The sequence below is a fragment of the Felis catus genome, chromosome B2 (genome assembly GCF_018350175.1).
Source record: "Felis catus isolate Fca126 chromosome B2, F.catus_Fca126_mat1.0, whole genome shotgun sequence".
Lineage (NCBI taxonomy): Eukaryota > Metazoa > Chordata > Mammalia > Carnivora > Felidae > Felis > Felis catus.
The window spans coordinates 135865719-135886598 of record NC_058372.1 but is presented as its reverse complement, the minus strand read 5'-3'; the positions used below and the strand labels follow the sequence as shown (position 1 = coordinate 135886598).

Here is a 20880-nt window from a genome sequence, read left to right as displayed (position 1 = left end):
TAAGACAGGTGAAAGCAACCAGTTCATTCGATTAACTAAACCTCCTATATGTTGCTCTTCACCAAAAAGAACTGCATACATTGTTACTATCACACTATACTGACACTTCAAGGGCAGAAGCAGTTGGTAAACATACAAAGTATGGTATTCAGGAATAAGACTCACTCGACAGAATTTAAACCCAGAGACTGTATCTTCTGGAAGTTACCAAAGCATCCTCCTTTATATAACATAGGGACCTTGTGCTCGAGAATATACCATTGCTGGAACCATCCATCTGGGGGTTGCTATGTTAGGTGAAAATGGGATTGTTTTAGTTTTTTGAAGTTTATTTATCATCTCTCTATCCAACATGCAGCTTGAACTCACGGCCCCCAAATCAAGAGTCCTTCTTCCTCCATGCTCCTCCCTAAATTGGAACCGTTTTAGAAATGAGTCCGTCTTTGAGAAAGCATCTAAAAGACTGTCGTTCAATAAATGAAATGGCTGGGGCGCCTGGGTGGCGCAGTCGGTTAAGCGTCCGACTTCAGCCAGGTCACGATCTCGCGGTCCGTGAGTTCGAGCCCCGCGTCAGGCTCTGTCTGGGCTGATGGCTCGGAGCCTGGAGCCTGTTTCTGATTCTGTGTCTCCCTCTCTCTCTCTGCCCCTCCCCTGTTCATGCTCTGTCTCTCTCTGTCCTAAAAATAAATAAACGTTGAATAAATGAAATGGCTAAAATAATGTATTGTTTCCAAATGGGCTTAGTCACAATTAAAGAACCATTAACCTTAGGCCACTTCAGTCCCTCCAAGGGAAAGGATCTGAATCTTGGCAACTAACGCAGACCGGCCTATAGACCGTCTCCCCTATGTGTTTCCTCAAGTAGACCACAACGTTGACCCTGCTTAGTGGACTTGACCAGCCTCAAACCTACAGCTATTTATAGGTAAGTCTTAAGGTTACTGCAACTTAAGGTTGAATGCCCGTCTTCAGGACAAGCAGATATGAATTTATCACTGTCACCCAGTGGGGCCATAACCAATCCTATTATATCATTTCAATCGTCCATACAGGGGGAAAGACATCACCGTGTGGCCACATTTGTGAAGCTACGTATCTTTGTTTTGTACCTAAATGATTATCTGTTGAGACATCTTGATTTTCCCCTCTTGAACTTGTTCATTATATTAAAATTTCAAATACAGAAGTAGACTTTTTTTTTTAAGATTTTTTTTTTTTTTACTTTTAAGTAATCCCTACAGGCAATGTGGGGCTCAAACCTAAAACCCCGAGATCAAGAGTGATATATTCCACCGACTGACCCAGCCATGTGCCCCAAATCTAGAAGATGCCTTTTGAGTTTGGACAAAAAGGGGGCGCCAGGGTGGCTGAGTCAGTTAAGCGCCTGACTTCAGCTCAGGTCATGAGCTCTGGGTCCTTGGGTTCGAGCCCCGCATCAGGCTCTGTGCTGACAGCTCAGAGCCTGGTGCCTGCTTTGGATTCTGTGTCTCCCTTTCCCTCTGCCCCTCCCCTGCTTATGCGCACACATGTACCCACTCTCTCTCACTCTCTCTCTCTCTCAAAAATAAACATTATAAAAAAATTTTAAAAGAAGATTAGAGGAAAAAGAAAGTGTTTTCACAAAAGGGCATAATGGAATTACCAGGTAGATTCCCACCTGCCCAAGGTCACTTGGGTGTCTTCAGCGGCTAACCCATCATTTGGTTTTCCGTGTTTATATTACTGGTTAATTCTGATGTTACTCGGTCTTAGAATTTCAGAGTTGGCTGAGGATGCTGATTTTACATAGGAAAACTGATGATCAGTGAGATAAGGGGACACATTCAACTCAAGGTGACACACACAAAGAAACAGTGACTAAAACAGTGTCCCCATGTTTCTGTTGCCTAGAATAAACCGAGCATAAAAAGGACCAGAAGTCCTTCCTACTCCTTTCCTCATACTCCATACCCTGGCCACCATTTTTCACGTTAGAAGGAATAATAAAGGTTCATCGCACTGTCAGACTTGAATATAGTTCGAGGAAGAAATTCTTCCCTATAAGGGTTAGCTGTTAGTTAGCTGTTAATTACTAGGAAAAAAAAAAAAAAAAAAAAACCTGGGGCACCTGGGGGCTCAGTCAGTTAAGCTTCCGACTCTTGATTTAGGCTCAGGTCATGATCTCATGGTTTATGAGATCAAGCCCCACGTTGGGCTCTCTGCCAGCACCCTGGAAACTGCTTGGGATTCTCTGTCTTGCCCCCTCTCTCTTCCCCTCCCTCGCTCACGTGTGCACACGTGCATGTGTGCACTCTCTCTCTCAAAATAAATAAATAAACATAAAGCAAAAAAAAACCCTGTGTTTCTTTAAAGATGAAAGCAGTAGTTATCTGTCAATGGCATAATTTCAGAGAGGCACTCTAAAAACATCCCTGTAAAAAACATGAATAAAAACCGGTTCCCAGAAACTGCAAACTACAGTACTCTCTTGCTGACGTTCAAGTCTTATTTTACGAGTGTTCCCTCTAGTTTTCAAAACATTACAAAACAGGATACAGCTTGAGAAAATGTCAGGCAATAACACTGTATTCGAACCAAAGCAGGGGTGGGAGGGATGCTCCTCTTTGTCTACTGAGCACTCACGAGGGATAGCATTCCTGAGTCCTCATTTCGTCACGATCAACCCCTGGATAATCTAGAGTAAGCACCTGTAAGAACACGGCATGGTGTGCTGGGAAGGATCCAGCTTTGTTAGTGCTGATGCACCAAAGGAAAGGAGGTCTGGGGTAAATCCATTAAGTTGCACAAAGGTGAAAAACTAATAGATCCTCCTCTGTCAGGAGTAAATGTTAACTCATTAGTTAATGTCAACTTAAACATGCCTTCATGTGTTCAAGTATTTGTTGAGCACTTACTATGTATCAGACACTGTTTAAATATTTATTTATTTTTGGAAGAGCGCAAGCTGGGAAGGGCGGGGGGGGGGCGGGGGGGGGGGAACAGAGGATCTGAAGCAGGCTCTGCACTGACAGGCTGGCAGCAGATGTGGGACCGTGAGATCATGACCTGTGGGACCGTGAGATCATGACCTGAGCCGAAGTCGGATGCTCAACCATCTGAGCCACCCAGGTGCTCCCAGACAGTTCAGACTTGGGGGATTCAGCACTGAACCATATGGACTAGACCTCCCCCCCCCCCAAGAAATCTCTGCCCGTGGTTCCTGTATTTTAGCAGAAGTGGAGGCAAGAGACAGGCATAGTCAACGTGACATGTTGACAACCCAATGTGGGAAAAAATAAAGAGGAATGGAGGGTAGTAATTTGGGCAACAGGCATGACTTCGTGAGAATACTAACAAGGTACCAATTATGTCATAAATTGAAATAGAAAAGGGATGGAATCCTGTTTCTTCACAGTTAAGAATGGTGGAGGCGGGGGGGGTCATCCTCTAACAGAGACTTGGAAAGGATCTTAGGTACTCACTGTCCAGATAAAGTTCTTAAGTGATCAAAAAGCAAAGAACTACCGGTAATTCCAGAATGGACTTTCTGTAAGGTAACAAGGTCCTCGGGGAAGGTTGTGATCACTTGGCAGTCAGTAACATTTTGGCTTTTCCGAATCCCAAAGGCACTAAACACCAGAATCTGGCAGGTTTCAAACAGCAAACTTAATAAAAGCTAAGACAGTGACATTAAGCACCATTAGGAAAACGAAATTGTCCGTAAGGTTGCAAATTAAGCTTCTAGATAACTTGAGTGATGGATACCCCGTTTTTGTTACGGTATCGGGGAGACGATATCCAGATGCTGTAGCAAAGTGGAATCCTGCAGACTGTAAGAAACACATTCTCTAAAAGACTTCTGTTTTAAGTGACATTTGGAGTTTTCCTGTTTTTACATTTTTCTTGGCGTTTCCCAGGATTGCCTCTGGATCCCAGCGATGACCCTCCTTACCGTTCTGATCAGCTTAACAAAGCTGGCTGCTACTCGGAATGCTGCTGGCTCCAGAGTGGCAAATGTCAGGAGCAGAGCCCCGACTACCGCTCCATTGTCGCTGGTGTAAACATCCTCATTCGGGGCACGTGACCAGTATAAACGCACACGTGAACAAAAATTTAAAAGCAAAAAAAAGATTTGTTTATTCACAAAAACAAATGTGACCTGTGGAGACGGAAAAATCATGGCATTCACGTGCTTTATATTGTTTGCTGTGTCTGCTTTGCAGAAAGGCAAATCTCAAAGAGGAAACAGAAATGACTGCCTTATAAATGATAAGTCCAAATGCTTGAAGATCTGAGACCATCAATTGATAATATGCACACGGCAATGAGTGGAGTAGGTATTTTATTTCATAAAAATATATCATCTAAATAAGGAAGGTCTTAGGTTTTTTGATTTTGTAATATTGAATTTTCCCATCTGGAAAAAAAAAAATAATCTGTGCAACAGATACTAAGGCTACAATTTTTTTTTTTTTGAGTCGGAAAGTTTTAATTTGCAAAAGTTTTAAATCTAAAATTGGACCTGGACTGGGGCGCCTGGGTGGCGCAGTCGGTTAAGCATCCGACTTCATTCAGCTCAGGTCATGATCTTGCGGTCCGTGAGTTCAAGCCCCGCGTCAGGCTCTGGGCTGATGGCTCAGAGCCTGGAGCCTGCTTCCGATTCTGTGTCTCCCTCTCTCTCTGCCCCTCCCCTGTTCATGCTCTGTCTCTCTCTGTCCCAAAAATAAATAAACGTTGAAAAAAAAATTTTTTTTTTAATTGGACCTGGACCAATTTGTAATGTTTTAAAAATCATTCTTGCTGAGGCATTTAATTCATACAAAATCCATAAGCCACAGACTATAAAAAAATGACAGTTTGGGACAGAGAGGGCTCTGTATTTTATTTTATTTAAAAAAAAATTTTTTTTAACATTTATTTATTTTTGAGACAGAGACCAAGCATGAACGGGGGAGGGTCAGAGACAGGGAGACACAGAATCTGAAACAGGATCCAGGCTCTGAGCTGTGAGCACAGAGCCCGACTCGGGGCTCGGACTCACAGACCGCGAGATCATGACCTGAGCCAAAGTCGGACGCTTAACCAACTGAGCCACCCAGGCGTCCTGAGAGGGCTCTTTAAAAATCTTTTCAACAGAAGCAGATTTTCCATAGAACTAATGGCACTCGTGCAACCACTGTGAATGCTGGGGATAGCATGGCATGATAAAATTTTTTTCTTTTTTTTTTTAAGTTTATTTTGAGAGAGCGAGCGAGAGAGCGAGAGCGAGAGTGAGAGAGAGAGCATGTGAACCAGGGAGGGGTAAACAGAGAGGAAGAGAGAATCCCAAACATACTCCGTGCTGTCAGCACACAGCCTGACACAGGGCTCGATCTCATGACCACAAGAACACGACCTGAGCCGAAATCAAGAGTCAGATGCTTAACCGACTGGGCCACCCAGGCACCCCAACAGATTTTTCTAATTGGGAAAAGGTTGCGGTTCTACAGAAGCAGTTTTGATAAATGGTAAACCACCCAAAAAGAATTCAGAAGGGGTAAATCTCCAAGGCTAAAGTAATTTGTTGTGAATTGTTTTTTTTTTAATTTTAATAATTATTTGTTTTCAACTCTGATTGTCTGCTTTCTAAAAGATGGCCCGTGAAATTACATAATCTTCAAGTCCTCTACAAAATACCTATATACATATTTAACCTTGCTGCACAGATTAGCATTTAGGAAGAAGTTCCTTTTTTGTGTCATTTATGGAAAGTTTATAAGGAAACAGGATTCCATTTTCATTCTAGGAAGAAGATTGGTTCTGAATTACCACTATTCCTGGTTTTAGCAAGAAAACAAGCAAGTTAAGGTCAGAAAGTATTTTCACTTCTGGCTCTGTCTAAATATAGTCGGTCACTTTAATTTTTTTTTTTAATGTTTATTTCTGAGAGAGAAAGAAAGAGAGAGAGAGCAAGCAGGGAAGGGGCAGAGAAAGAGAGAGGGGAGACACAGAATCTAAAGCAGGCTCCAGGCTCTGAGCTGTCAGCACAGAACCCAATGCGGGGCTCGAACCCACAACCTCGGCATCATGATGTAAGCCGAAATCAGATGCCCCACAGGCTGAACCACCCAGATGCCCCTTGGCCACTTTAAGTTAAAAACCCTCTAGCAGGGGGCACCTGGATGGCTCAGTCTGTTAAGCATCCAACTTCGGCTCAGGTCATGATCTCCCAGTTTGTGAGTTCGAGCCCCATGGTGAGCTCTGTGCGGACAGGTCAGAGCCTGGAGCCCGCTTCTGATTCTGTGTCTCTCTCTGTCCCTCCCCCGCTCACACTCTGTCTCTCTGTCTCAAAAATAAACAAACATTAAGAAACCTCTAGCAGGAATGGCCCTTGTTCACAGTTTTCTCCCGTTAATTGATCCATTTATGGCAGAACCAACACTGTTGGTCAATTCTCCAAGGGAACAAGACGGGTCAGATCTATTCTTACTGTTGTGGACAGGAGTGGAAACCCAGGTCCCTCAAATCCTACAATTAAGTGTTACGCACCAAATCATGCCTTTGTTTACATTATCGTAAGCATCGCTGGGGAAGAGATTTTCTGGAAATAACCATAAAATATAGCCTTAGGCTATCACTGCCCAAAAGAAAAGCATGAATAAATATTTTTTTAATAATTTGCCCTAAAGACTGTCCGTATTTACAGTGCCAGGCAAGTAAAAGGGAGAAGAAAAAAAACCAGTGTACCAAGCTCCCTTGGAGACCCTAGTAAGTCAATGAATGACAGTTCATCCTAAAAGCAGGGCCTCAGGGGGTGGCCTTTGCAGCCCTAGGCCCCCTGCCTGTCTTTTCGTAGGTGACAAGGCCTTTTCAGGCCTTTTGAAGGGCAAGGTATATTAATTGCCACTTTTCTTGCAGGGAGGTATTGGAGATTTGCTCGAGCCCCAAGGCCATGATCAGAAGCCTAGGTCAGCTCAGGGAGACAACGGAATGATCTTCTGCTAAGGCATGTCCTTGATCCTTCTCTGCCTTCTGCTGATCACATCCATCAGCCAGCGGCAGATAGGAAGCCTGCCTGACCCAGGCTCTCCCTTGGTGGTGTATTTCAGCGATCCCACATTGCTACTAAATATTCCTCAAGTGCACTCTGCTTTCACAGCCCGGTTATCTAGTACACTTTCCTTGCTGGGTTTTCATTCTATTCTTTGCTCAGAAGACACTGTCCTAACAGACAAGGCTTTGGACGTGCTCAGCACAGTGAAGGCACAGCAGTTAAGAGTTCACGCTTGAGATCTGCTGATCTGGGTTTGAACCTTGAGAACAATAGCACCCGCCTCATTAAAACACCACACTGCACAAAAGGCACAGATCCAGGACCCAGAGGAAAAGCTTGCGAAGTGTTGGCTGTTATTATCCTACTCACTTTGGCTCTCATCCCTTGTCAACAAACCTAACCCCTACCCTGCCTCCGTCCCCAGATCTTATCCACCCTTGGATCTCAAATGATTGCACCACCAGAACGGAGGGCAGCTCTCGCTCCTTGCAAAACTCACATGATAACCACCACGCTGCTTTGTCTTAACCTTCCTTTGATCCTTCTATAGACCCGCTTCTTGTCGTCCCCCCAACCCCGCCACCAGTGGTGGGTCGTTTCTCAGTTTGTTCATCTTCCCTGAAGCACCGAGCACAGTTGGCTTGGCCACAGAAGGCTCCCAACCTGCTGTGGCTTGACTCGATTCAAAAGCTGCCATGGGAAGGACAAAGCCCGGGCCTTTGGAATTTGAGTTGGGGCCATTCCAATTATTTTGGTAGAGATGATTTGAAACTTTCACACCGGGTCATGCAAATCCTCCCTTCTGTGAGACTGTATATATTTCTAACGTTATATTGTGCCTGTGGTGTTATATAAAGATCAGTATTCCCACCAACTTCAAAAGCAGTTCGCTGCTTGAAGTAGCTCCATGGGGGTATCGAGCAAGAAGAGAAACAGGTTCCACATGTTAGGAGAGTCTCATTTAACCAAGGCCATGGCCAGTCTCCTCTCATGGGGCTTTCCCCTACATTTGTCTTATTTATGTTGCATAGAAGACACAATTCACTGCATGCCAAATCCTCATTTCATATATCTTCTAGAGTGGTTGTGAAATTATCCCTTTGTTTACGATTGAATGGAAGGAGGAGACACAGGAAGTTTCTTCTTCAACCTGTGGCCCTTCCACAGAGAAGGGTGCTCGGTCAAGGTACTTGATTCTGACCCTAATGACCCTAAACCATGGTCCTTGCTACCTCGCGGGGGCTGACTCGAACTAGGTGACAATGTGGTGAAAGGTTCGCTTTCTAGTAACCACCCCTGTGGGACCTGTACTCTCAAGAGCCAGAAAACACGCAACACATCGTAGCCTGGGCAAAGAGAAGCGTGCATCCTGAAACATACACAGCTAGAAAAATCTGTGCGAGAGGAGGCTCCTCTCCAGAGTGGGAGAGACTGACTCTTAAAGCCACCACGACTCTGGGGTTTCCAACAAGAACTCACAGGAACGCCAGTGAACACCAGACGAGTAGCTGAGAGAAGGCAAAAAAAAAAAAGTTCCAGATAAAAATATCTAAGAAACATGAAACGTGACTTCACTCCGACACCTAAGTATAGAGAAATACTTCCCTTTGGAACCAATTGATCGCTTTTGTTGTCGAAATCAGGCAACCCCAGGCGGGATGTTCTATATTCTTCCCAGGCCTGTTTTCCTTGTTTTCCGCGGATTCCTTGCAGGTGTCGTCCACCCTCCAGTCCCTGCTTCCGCCCAGAGCCCGAAGAGGCAGCTTACCATCGGTGACAGGGACTTCTTCTTCCTGGCCATTCAGGGCTCCCTCCTGGGGGCTGAAATCTTCTTCCTCAGCTAAGCCATTGGCAGGAGACAGCTGACCATTCTTCTGGAGGAGCTACACGGAAAGCAAAACCACGTAAACTTCAATGACGATGAAGATTTAAGTCTTTTATTACGCTGCATGATCCCGCTACCTTACAAAAGGTCCCGGGCGCAGATACGGCTTTGTATCAGGGCAAATGTGTGCACCACTCCTTCATCCATTCACTCACCTAAATGCCATCCCTGACATACAGCCCAGTCCTATCGAATACACAACGAGTAAGTCAGGTGTGGTCCCAGCCCCCTTGAGCTTACAAACTTCCATCAAAAGCAGACTTTAAGAAAAAAATGTTGTTTTCTTTAAAGCAACGTTTTTCCTCGTGTTTAGATGCAGGTTATACATTTGACCAGAATATACCTAAGTGACAATATGACCTTCCCAGGCGAAAGGGCAGACATGTAAATAAACAATTATGGAAACTGTCATGGTGGAGAAACACAAGTCACAACAAACAGAGGAGCCCCAACCTATGGGGTGTTGGGAGAAAAGGGAGTACGGATAAAGCTGAGACTGAAGTTCCCACGTGATGGGTGTATGAGAAAAGAAAGGTGCAGGGGAGGCAGAGAAGGGAGGCAAATTAGGAACCCCCTGGTTTGAAGGCCAGTGTACTCAGAGACAAGAGAACAAAGAGATGCGTCACACATGCTTTTCCGAGTCAGTTTTTTCTTTAAAATGTTACTAAAATGGACATTGGTCCTCTAACCCGGAGAATACCCTATGCAAATGATGTTTTCAGTTGCAAAAATAGTAGACATATAGATATACCATTATTTTTTGTTTTAATGTTTATTTATTTCTGAGACAGAGACAGACAGAGCATGAACAGAGCATGAGCAGAGAGAGAGGGAGAGAGGGAGACGAAGAATCTGAAGCAGGCTCCAGGCTCCAAGCTGTCAGCACAGAGCCCGACACGGGGCTCGAATTCACGGACCGGGAGATCATGACCTGAGCCGAAGTCGGATGCTTAACCGACTGAGCTACCCAGGCGCCCCTATGTTATTATTATTGTGTTTTTTTTTTTTTTTTTAAACCTGAGAATATAGGTCAAAAGTGTTAAGGCTATTACAAAAATAGCTCAATAACCATTTAGGAACCTCAGGATGTCAACAATGCTTTACAATCCGCACACATTTCCCAGTATACGAAAACCAATGTAGGCAGGTGCTGTTATTTCCATTTTAGAGCAGAGGACACTGGAACCCAGTGGGATCACAGAGGGTGGGGGTTGGCGGGCCACAGATCCCACAGCTCAGACGGAAGCACCACAGCCCGAAGGCCAGCACTCCCCACCAAGAACTTCCAGGGTTTTTTCCACAGCACTACAGATTGCTGAAGGACCTGTTGCGGTGCGTAACGATAAAATGGCACTAAGAGGGGCGCCTGGGTGGCTCAGTCGGTTGAGCGTCCGACTTCGGCTCAGGTCATGATCTCACGGCTCGTGAGTTCGAGCCCCGCGTCGGGCTCTGTGCTGATGGCTCGGAGCCTGGAGCCTGCTTCGGATTCTGTGTCTCCCTCTCTCTCTGCCCCTCCCCTGCTCATGCTCTGTCTCTCCCTGTCTCAAAAATAAATAAAAACATTAGGAAAAAAATTAAAAAAAAAAAAAATGGCACTAAGAGTATTCCGCAGTCTCCAGACCCGCCCAGCCCAAAGAAATCTCCGGGCCCACCACTCCCCTTGGCATCAGTCCGTGCTGCTTACAGGCTAGCAGAGCACATTGGCCAAACCACTGACTTTGATCACAGCCTTGAAGGGACAGCAGGTTCAAGACACGTCAATCGGGAAGTCTTGAACTGAGCTAAATTGATTTCACCTGGCTGTTGCCGGCTCCCAGCAAAGCTGCCCTTCGGCGGCACGGGCTGCCTCCTGAAATAATACCACTGCACTTTAATACTTACTCCACAGATGGAAGAGTCGGCTTCAAAATGCCCACGCTGAGTCTACTTATGAGAATGCTCAGATTACATTTCCACTTAAAGTCTGCTCTTACCAAACTATGAAAGATAGGAGTCTGAAATGAAACCTAAAGACAAAAGTGGGGGTGGGGGGTGGGGAGGGAGGTCTCCACAATGCCCATGAGCAAAAAGGTCAGCGTTCAAGAGTATTTGGACTAAATATCACTGGTTGTGTGAACACGTCCAAGTCAGATTTGATTAGCAACGTGAAGAAGAGGCAGGAGGAAAGCAGGGAACATATATTATTGCGAGCTCCGCAGAAATCCCATGGATCTTCAATCTAAAAAATGCTTGATGTGCACCATGATGTGCAAACTAAATGGGGAACAGGAGAAAGCAGTGTGTTGTCTTAAGCTTATTTATTTTGAGAGACAGAGACAGCATGAGTAGGGGAGGGGCATAGAGGGAGAGAGAGAGGAATAGAGAGAGAGAATCCCAAGCAGGCTCAGTGCTGCCAGCGCAGGGCCCCAGGCAGGGCTTGAGCTCACGAAACCACAAGACTGTGCGTGACCTGAGCCAAAACCAAGAGTCGGCCGCTCAACGGACTGAGCCACCCAGGCGCCCCAAGAAAGCAGTTTTAATGCCTCAATTTTTCAATGCAATAAACGTTGGGCAACTGTGCCCCTTGTTTAGGAAGCAACAGTTTGAAGTTTTACCGTTTAGAGTCCTACAGAATTTCTATAATTCCCGGAAGAGTTCTCATAACTCTTTACGAATTGTCAAACTCAAGCTATCTTTACCCAGGGCCAAACTGAGTGTTTTTAAATGGAAAACATCTAGGGGAGCCTGGGTGGCGCAGTCGGTTAAGCGTCCGACTTCAGCCAGGTCACGATCTCGCGGTCCGTGAGTTCGAGCCCCGCGTCGGGCTCTGTGCTGATGGCTCAGAGCCTGGAGCCTGTTTCCGATTCTGTGTCTCCCTCTCTCTCTGCCCCTCCCCCGTTCATGCTGTCTCTCTCTGTCCCAAAAATAAATAAACGTTGAAAAAAAAATTAAAAAAAAAAAAAAGCAAAACATCTACAGGACATAGGCACAAACTTTCCTCTCCTCGTAAATGTTACATACATATAATGAAGTACATTAAATAACATCAGATGAGTCTTAAAATCTGACATTACTTGCTAGCCCTCCTTATACCCAAAGTGTGATGATTATGGATTAGTTATTTCCAGTGACCACAGGACCCTGTCCCTATTTCCAAAAAGCACTTGATGGATTAACGTTGGTACCAGACAATATATGACAGGGATATTATTGAAACTGAGATTTGAGCCAATTTTGTTACAAGCATAGCTTGAGTCTCAAAGCGAGTGGGCCACCCAAGCTTTGACCCCCACGGGTGATACCCCCCAAGTGAACATTCACAGCCCAGGAGACACCAACACTCCACACAAAAATGGGACTTCATTCCTAGCCATATTCGGATATTTCCACCATTCTGTGTTTTGCTTAGAGATGCTGTTTACATAATCTTGTAGAAGGAAAAACTCACTTCTGTCTGTGACAAAAATAGTGTTTTTGTTTTCCTTTTTTCCCAACCCCAACCATTTACACAGTTGATACTATTGTTAAAGTTCCAGGTGCTTCTGAGAGTTACCAATAAGTTAAGGTCACCTCAAATTGTAAGAAACCTAACCCACTGTTCCTTAACATTTAAGTCCTTTCTGTCTTTTCTTATGTGTATATGTATTTATAAGCATTTTTTTAAAAAGGGAGAATACATGTTTTATGCCTGATTATTTCATACATAGTGGATGCATTTCGTTGTCAATTAGCACCTATCTGAGTTGTCCTCAGCCATTCTCTTTTGTCTGTAATTCAAATGCCCACAGAAGACAAGGATTGATTTATCAGTTACACTGAAGGAGGCAGTCGCACAACTTAGTGACACGGGAGGTGAATGTCGGAACCAGATGTAGTGTTACGGGTCACTACTTCAGGGAGGAAAGCAGTGTTGGGACTCAAGTTTCCAGAAAAGAAAAAGCGGAAATTTCTACTCCCTTCTTTCATTCTGAAGCTTCCTCACTCAGCTTTCTCCAACCCTTCTGTATTTACTTCTACACTTGCACAAACACAGAGGTAGACACTAGACTTAAAAGACATGCTCTCTGCATTTGAACATAGTGAGCACCAGAAAACCTCTATTCCCACTGGATCTGTGCTTCAAAAAGCGTAAACGCCTCTTTTGAGCAAATCAAAACCCTAAATGTTTTCAAGCTTATATCCTTTGAGTGGGTCAGCCAGAGTTTATTCCCGTGAAGCATTCCCACATTACGACTAAACAAGCTTTAAAAAACACCTCAGTGCCTCCAGCAGCAGTATTTTCCTCTCGTTCCTATAAGATTTTGGAATCTCCAAAATGGCAGCCGGGACACTGCAGAAAGAAACTACCAGACTTCGTTCCTCTTCCTCCTCCACAGGACTGCCCACGACTTGCTCTGAGCCCCTCTGCAGAGTAAGCAGTGGGAGTCTCAAGCTCTTTTCTCTCTTTTTTAAGGTTTTATTTTTAAGCAGTCTCTACGCCCGCCATGGGGCTCAAACCCACAACCCTGAGGTCAAGGATCACACACTCCACTGATGGAGCCAGCCAGGGGCCCCAGGAGAATTAAGCTCTTTAATGAATGAGTTAAACAATGAACAAAACAGATGGGCTCTCGACAGCTCTCGGGATGTTGGGGGTAGAGGCGATGAGCCTGCTGAAGCAACTTCTTTCACCACAGAAGTGACCCTCGTTGTCTATGTTCTCATCGGATGATCAGCTGACCATCACAGGTGACACTGCCCCCACAGTCCTGCCCTGCTTGCAGTAAATGAGGTTCCAACCAGTGCAATTCTGGCAAAGCCCCAGAAACGGAATGTTAGGTGGATGTGAGCAGGAGCAACCAGAAGCGAGTCAGTATGACAGGGACACACGCACGAACGATCTGGGGGAAGAAAAGATGATCTGGGGGGATTTTAAATCCCTGACAAAACTTGTAAGGAAAACTCTTCAATGTCTTTTTCTCCATTCTAATATAGAGCATTTTGAAGGAAACCTTTAAAACCATCAAATATGGGGCGCCTGGGTGGCTCAGTCGGTTGAGCGTCCGACTTCGGCTCAGGTCATGATCTCACGGTTCGTGGGTTCGAGCCCCGCGTCGGGCTCAGTGCTGACAGCTCGGAGCCTGGAGCCTGCTTCGGATTCTGTGTCTCCCTCTCTCTCTGCCCCTCCCCAGCTCGTGCTCTGTCTCTCTCTGTCTCTCCAACACAAATAAACATTTAAAAAAAAATTTTTTTTAATAGAAAAAAAAATAAGACAAAAATAACCCACTTATAGGGAGGGAGAAAGAGAAGGATGGGGACAGGAGGGCTCCCTCTGGATATTTGTATAAGCATTAAAAAAAAACTGTAACAACATTACACAAAATCTTTAACAAATGCTGCCTCTGGAATTTTAGTTATTCTGCCCTTTGCAAGGGTGTTGGGGAAGAGACACAGTTTTTTGTTTTGTTTGAGGCATAACTAATATATATTATATGAAGGCATGGCTTCCTTTTTATTTACTTTATCATTGCAAAGGTGAAAATGCTTTGAAACTTAAAATCCAGATTCTGAGGCTATCACATGCTAATAACCTGGCTTTCAGGGTTCGCAAATCTTTTCAGATCCTCTGAGCAACGGACCAAACTGATCCCATGGACCTTTCACCCGTCTGTTCACATGATCTCCAAATGTGATTACCATTTAAATAACCCCCTCGGCCACACCATTAACCAAAAATATTGACGAAGACACAGCCAAGACTATCACAGCTCTACACCAGGCTACCCGAGGCTCCCGATATATTAGTACATGTATTATGGACCCATATCACCAATGTCGTTTATATACATTTGCTAATTTAACCGTCCACCTTAAGGAAACTCTTAACCATCATCCCCACTTTACGGCCAGCAGAAGGGGAGAGGTACTGCACCCAAGGGGCTGAGCCAAGATGTGGGGAAGCCGGGACTCACCCCAGGTGACCTGAGCTGCACACACGGCCTAACGCGAGCATGTTCTGCCTCGGCACGGAGTTTCTTAAGAGCAGAATTTCTGATTGAAGGAAAAAACCCCAGTCAATCCATTTCACAAAAATGACACAGGCTGTAAGAATACAAATCATTGTCGGGGCACCTGGGTGGCTCTGTTGGCTGAGCGACCAACTTTGGCTCAGGTCACGATCTCAGAGTTCGTGGGTTCCAGGCCTGCATCAGGCTGGCTGCTGTCAGTGCAGAACCTGCTTCAGATCTTCTGTGCCCCTCTCTCTCTCTGCCCCTCCCCGCTCACACACTCTCTCTCAAAACTGAATAAACATTTATTTAAAAAAAAAAAAAAGTCATCGTGACAATACCAGCCAGCCTGGGTTATGTTTAAGCTAAAAGTTTCCTTCTAATTTAGAGGTCAATTACAGAACACCAACAGAATTATGGGTTTTGAAAGGTTTGCTTTTCTTTTAAAAAGTAACCATTTTTATTTCAAACTAATCTAAGTAGAAAGCTATGTAAATCCAACTCTAAACCTGATATAAACCGTCAGGCCACAGAGTAAGGCACAGAAGAGGAGACACTTTACTTAATTAAATTAAATGGATCTAATTCCTACAGTTAAGGTCACTGCAAAAAACACTAAGAGGACAGAAGGCAAAAGATTACAAAAATTAACTTAAGAAATAATTCTAAATATCCAAAATTTAGGGCATGGTTATAGTGCATCTTGCAGGCATTAAAAATACTACCTACAAAGTGTATGTAATAGTATGGGGATGTACTTTATGTTGTGATATTCAATTTAAAGAGCAAACGTAACACTTATACATATAAAATGATTACAAACACATACAAGAACATACTGTAAAACAGCAACATTACCATACTGTTCATACTGCAATATATCAAAATATCACTGAGGAAGAAACCATGAATATTTGATACCCTCTATTTTTCTACTTTTCTTTTCTTTTTTTAAATATTTATTTATTTTTGAGACAGAGAGACAGAGCCTGAGTGGGGGGGGGGGGGGGGGGGCGGTGCAGAGAGAGAGGGAGACACAGAAGCCAAAGCAGGCTCCAGGCTCTGAGCCATCAGCACAGAGCCCGATGCGGGACTCGAACCCACGAGCCGTGAGATGACCTGAGCCGAAGCTGGACGCTCAACCAACTGAGCCACCCAGGCACCCCTATTTTTCTACTTTTCTATGTTCTGATGTTTCTATGTTCTATGTTTCTATGTTATGTTCTTTATCTAAGTAACATGATGATTTTTACAACTGGGGGGTGGGAGAGCTTTTCCTTCGCTGGATATTCTGTTTCGGTTTGTTTATTTTTAGAATGGGCAAGAGGCCGCTAAGAAGATTTTGCTTTACAGGGAAGCATTGTAATTCTAATTTCTACCAGTCACATGAATTTCATGAGAAAACAGAACTGCTTTAAGACAGAAATGCAACAGTGAAATCCTATTTCAGGCATTTGGTCATGCAAACTAATCCATATTCCCTCAAGTGTAGAGAACACAGCGGGCTCAGAAGCAGACTGGAGAACTAGGTACTGGTACTCTCTGGGGCAAGATTAAGTACCTCATTTTGGCATTTTAGAACTGCCCCCTCATTGTCTCAGGCTGAAACGTGGCGGGGTTCCTTCCAGGCCAGCAAATGGGAGGTGGCTAGGAGAGCGGGGTCTGATCTGTGGCTTTGGGCCACACGTTTTAGCCTCTCCTACCTCCTTTTCTCTGTAAAAATGGGATAAGAATTCATTTTTATCTACCTCACAGAGTATCTGGGGCATCCCCGACACGTTCTTAATAAGTCCGCTACTAACCCAAGCTGCAGCTGCTTTAATTATGCCATTTGCTGTCATAAGTGTGATCTAATGGGGCTCCTGGGTCTCTCAGTCGGGCAAGCGTCCGACTCTTGATGTTGGCTCAGGTCATGATCTCGTGGTTCGTGAGTTCGAGCCCCACATCCGGCTCTGCGCTCTCTTCTTGCCCTCTCTCTGCTCCTCCCCCACTTGTGCCCTCTGTCTCTCTCCAAATAAATAATTTAACTTAAAAATATATATAAAATAAAGGGAACTACTTGTCCCAGGCCCACTTCCCCCCTACAAAATGAATGCTTCAAGTGGCACCCGGGTGACTCAGTCAGTTAAGCGTCGGACTTCAGCTTAGGTCATGATCTCACCATCTCATGGCCTGTGGGTTCGATCCCTGCTTTGGGCTCTGTGCTGACAGTTCAGAGCCTGGAGACTGCTTCAAATTCTGTGTCTCCCTCTATCTCTGCCAACCCCCGCCCCTTGTGCTGTCTGTCTGTCTGTCTCTCTCCCTCTCTCTCTCAGAAATGAATAAACATTAAAACATTTTTTCAAAAAAGAAAGTTTCAAGAGTTCTTTCTGGATTGTCCACACTCTGCACTCAACACAACATTTAGCATAAAGGCTTGTAAGCCTCCTAGTTGTCTAATGGTCCGGGTAGGAAGGGAGGGGCAAGGCAGTTGACACAAAGGTCTAAGCAGAGGAGAGACACCCGAGTTGTTTTTTGTTTTGTTTTGTTTTGTTTTGTTTTTTTAACCACAGGAAGTATGGAGGAAACAGCAAACGGCACAGTATGGCTCCTGTTAGCTATGGAACTTGACCTCTGGGCTCATTCTCCAAATTATATACATGGGGACTAAGACCATCTTGGTTTTCAGATCGTCTTGAGTTGCAAGTGAAGTCATATTTGGGAAAGCTCTCCTCAATTGAAAAGCTGTCGGAAGCCGCTGTGTCTCAGTCTACTTGCCCAAATCCAACCGTGATCTACTCCAGTATTTTTCTATCGTGCTAGAGCCAACTTTTAAGAAATTGTCCTCGGGGTGCCTGGGGGGCTCAGTCGGTTAAGCGTCCGACTTCAGCTCAGGTCATGATCTCGCAGTCCGTGAGTTCGAGCCCCGCATCGGGCTCTGTGCTGACAGCTCAGAGCCTGGAGCCTGTTTCAGATTCTGTGTCTCCCTCTCTCTCTGCCCCTCCCCCATTCATGCTCTGTCTCTCTCTGTCTCAAAAATAAATAAACGTTAAAAAAAAAAAATTAGACACAGCCATGTGTCTACAGAAAATGCATCTCACGATACCCGATCTTGCACACAAAACAGGGTTACAGCTCAAGACACAGGGCACCCCTCTAGTAAGCAGGCCAGAGCTTTGGAATAAACTTGGTCAAGAGGAAACGCTGACTCAAGACATGTAAGCTCTTTTGCCAAGGGTGGTTCCTGGTGGGTCTGACCCTCAGGTAGCAAAACACAATTATCCTGCTGTGAGCAGGAGACCGTACAGGACCCTCCCCACCACCACATGTATACATGGCTGCATGGGGATTAATGAGCCCATCTGTCAACGCCGCTTAAAAAGTTGACCATCTTGGGGAGCTTGGCTGGCTCAGTTGTTACAGCATGCAACCCTTGATCTCAAGGTCATGAGGTCAAGCCTCAATTTGGAGGCAGAGCTTACATAAAGGTAAAAAAAAAAAAAAATTGACCATCTTTATGGCTGAAGACTTATTTCACACAAGTCAACAGCCATAGCTCCAAACATTATATTCACTCTAGAACCAAACTGTCCAAACAGCACACACCTGAATATGGTGAAACCATTTCATCCCTCACTTTTAGTAAACACAAGCACGAAGAGAATTTCAGAAATTATTTTAAAATTTCTAGAAATTGGAGGGCCTGGGTGGCTCACTTAAGCATCTGAATTTGGCTCAGGTCATGATCTCACTTTTGGCAGGTTCAAGCCCTGCGTCAGGCTCTGTGCTGGCAGCTCAGAGCCTGGAGCCTGCTTCAAATTCTGTGTCTCCTTCTCTCTCTGCCCCTCCCCTGCTCACCCTGTGTGTGTGTGTGTACACTGTGTGTGTGTGTGTGTGTGTGTGTGTGTGTGTGTGTATGTGTCTCTCTCTCTCTCAAAAATAAACCTTAGGGATGGCATGGGTGGTTCAGTCAGTTAAGCGTCTGACTTCGGCTCAGGTCATGATCTCGTGGTTCGTGAGTTCGAGCCCCGCGTCGGGCTCTGTGCCAACAGTTCAGTTTTAAATAAACTAGAAAAAAATTTTAAACAAAAATTTAAATTTCTAGAAATAAGCTGAAAGCTAAATATAGAAACTGATGACTCCATCCGTAATCCATGTTTATAAAAAATTTTCACGAGCTACAGCCCTGGTTTTTGAAAGCTAATTGGATTAAATTCTTGAATCCCTCTAGGCCTTCCCCTACAGCCATGCTCCCAACAAGTTAGCCTTAAGAGGCTGTCTCCACCCCAAGGACACTCCACCTCCGAGTTGCAGAAATAAAACGTACGAGAACGAGAGTGATAAAAAGGTTTTTCTTTTTAAGATTCCCAAAAAGTTCAATTCTGTAAAGTCTGACAAAGTCTTCAGCTATTAGGTTTATAATGACAGGTCTGCAGACACCAGATCTTGTATTTGTTTTAAGAGAAGCAAATATAACGTAAAAATCACAATCTGACAAAACTAAGATTGGTAACATGTTGGTCACAGCTGACGCTGGTGGATGGGTACGGGTGTTTCTTGTATTATTCTGTATTCCATGAATCTAGAAAGGATGCATGGCGATTCACAAAACGATACAAAAAACAAAAACAAAAAAAAAAAGGAGGCCCTTAAACTAGCAAGCCTTTAAAGAGAGAAAAGAAGTGCTTCTAATGTTTAAAAGAGTATTGTATAAACGCTGCACCAAAAGCTCTTGAAAACACATGAAATCAAGAACAGTATATACTCGGGGGCAAGAGTTGATTCTAGTGACCGCTAAAAACGAGATGTCCTTATCTGAGAAATGACCTTAGGAGATCTCTGCCTGATCTTGATTTTCCTCCTGAAAAATGCCCTGCTGTACGTGAGGCGGCAATTCCACGTCTTAAAATACTAATGCCCTGGGGGGCACCTGGGAGGCTCAGTCAGGTGAGCCACCGACTTCGCTCAAGTCATGATCTCAGGTTCATGAGTTCGAGCCCCGCGTCAGGCTCTGTGCTGACCGCTCAGAGCCTCGAGCCTGCTTCAGAGTCTGTGTCTCCCTCTCTCTCTGCCCCTCCCGCGTCGGGCTGTGTCTCTCTCTCTCTCAAAAATAAATAAACATTAAAAAACATTTTTTAATACCTTAAAGTTGTAAGATGCCCTGAAACACCCGATCTCGAAATAAAACCTCTGCTTGCTTTTAATTCCGTGCTATTTCTTCCCACTCCTGTCTTCAGCAAAACAAAACCAACAAACAAAAGTATCTCCTTACTGGTTGGTGACACTGAACATGACTGAGTTAATCTGAAGTACCCAGAAAAGGGGGTGGGCATGTCGGTACCATCCGCTAGAGTCAATGGGGCTCCGTACCCACCAGCCTCACGGAAAGAAAACACACCGTTCAACTGATCAGGCTTTTGAAATATCAATACTCAGTACACCAGGCGTTATCAAATGCCATTGTACCAGGCATTATCTCAGAAGTATGCTGGGCTCAAATGATCTTGGGAAAACTCTCTGTAGTGTGCATTCTGAACCACTAGGGAGGAAATCGTTGCAAGTTTTTCGAAGATTTTATTTTTAAGTAATCTCTGCACGCAACATGGGGCTCGAACTTACAACCCCAAGATCAAGAGTCGCTCGCCCTACCAACTGAGCCAGCCAGGCACCCCACTGTAACGTTTTCTAAAATGACCCGCCCACCTCGTAGACCGCAATTATTAACAGCCCGCGTTAAGTAAAGACACCAGAGTAAATGCCATATGCTTTAACACACAACATTTCAGTCGGATATTCCCCTCCTTTAAAAAGGAGTTACAGTTGTTTTAAAACGTACTAAAGATCTTCGGTTCTCTGGGAAAGTATGTGAAAGAAAACAGAGCTCTAAATCTGGTAGAGGTAGGAGATCAACAGTGCTGATTTCAGACAAAGGGAATTTATAAGATCTCTGCTGGACATGAGGGAATGAAAAGTACCACCTACCAATTAATTACAGCAATTCGCTGTGTGAAGATGGTCCACCAGGATTCCAGTACGTG

General features: G+C 44.6%; 1 protein-coding gene across 1 annotated transcript in view; it reads right to left on the bottom strand.

Moving 5' to 3' along the window:
- The window catches only part of AKAP12 (A-kinase anchoring protein 12), a 100876-nt gene that overhangs the window by 36526 nt on the left and 43470 nt on the right, over window positions 1–20880 (bottom strand). Inside the window, exon 2 of the mRNA XM_011282570.4 lies at window positions 8781–8895. Within this exon, the coding sequence (XP_011280872.3) occupies window positions 8781–8895 (115 nt within the window). The remainder of the gene's footprint in view (window positions 1–8780; window positions 8896–20880) is intronic.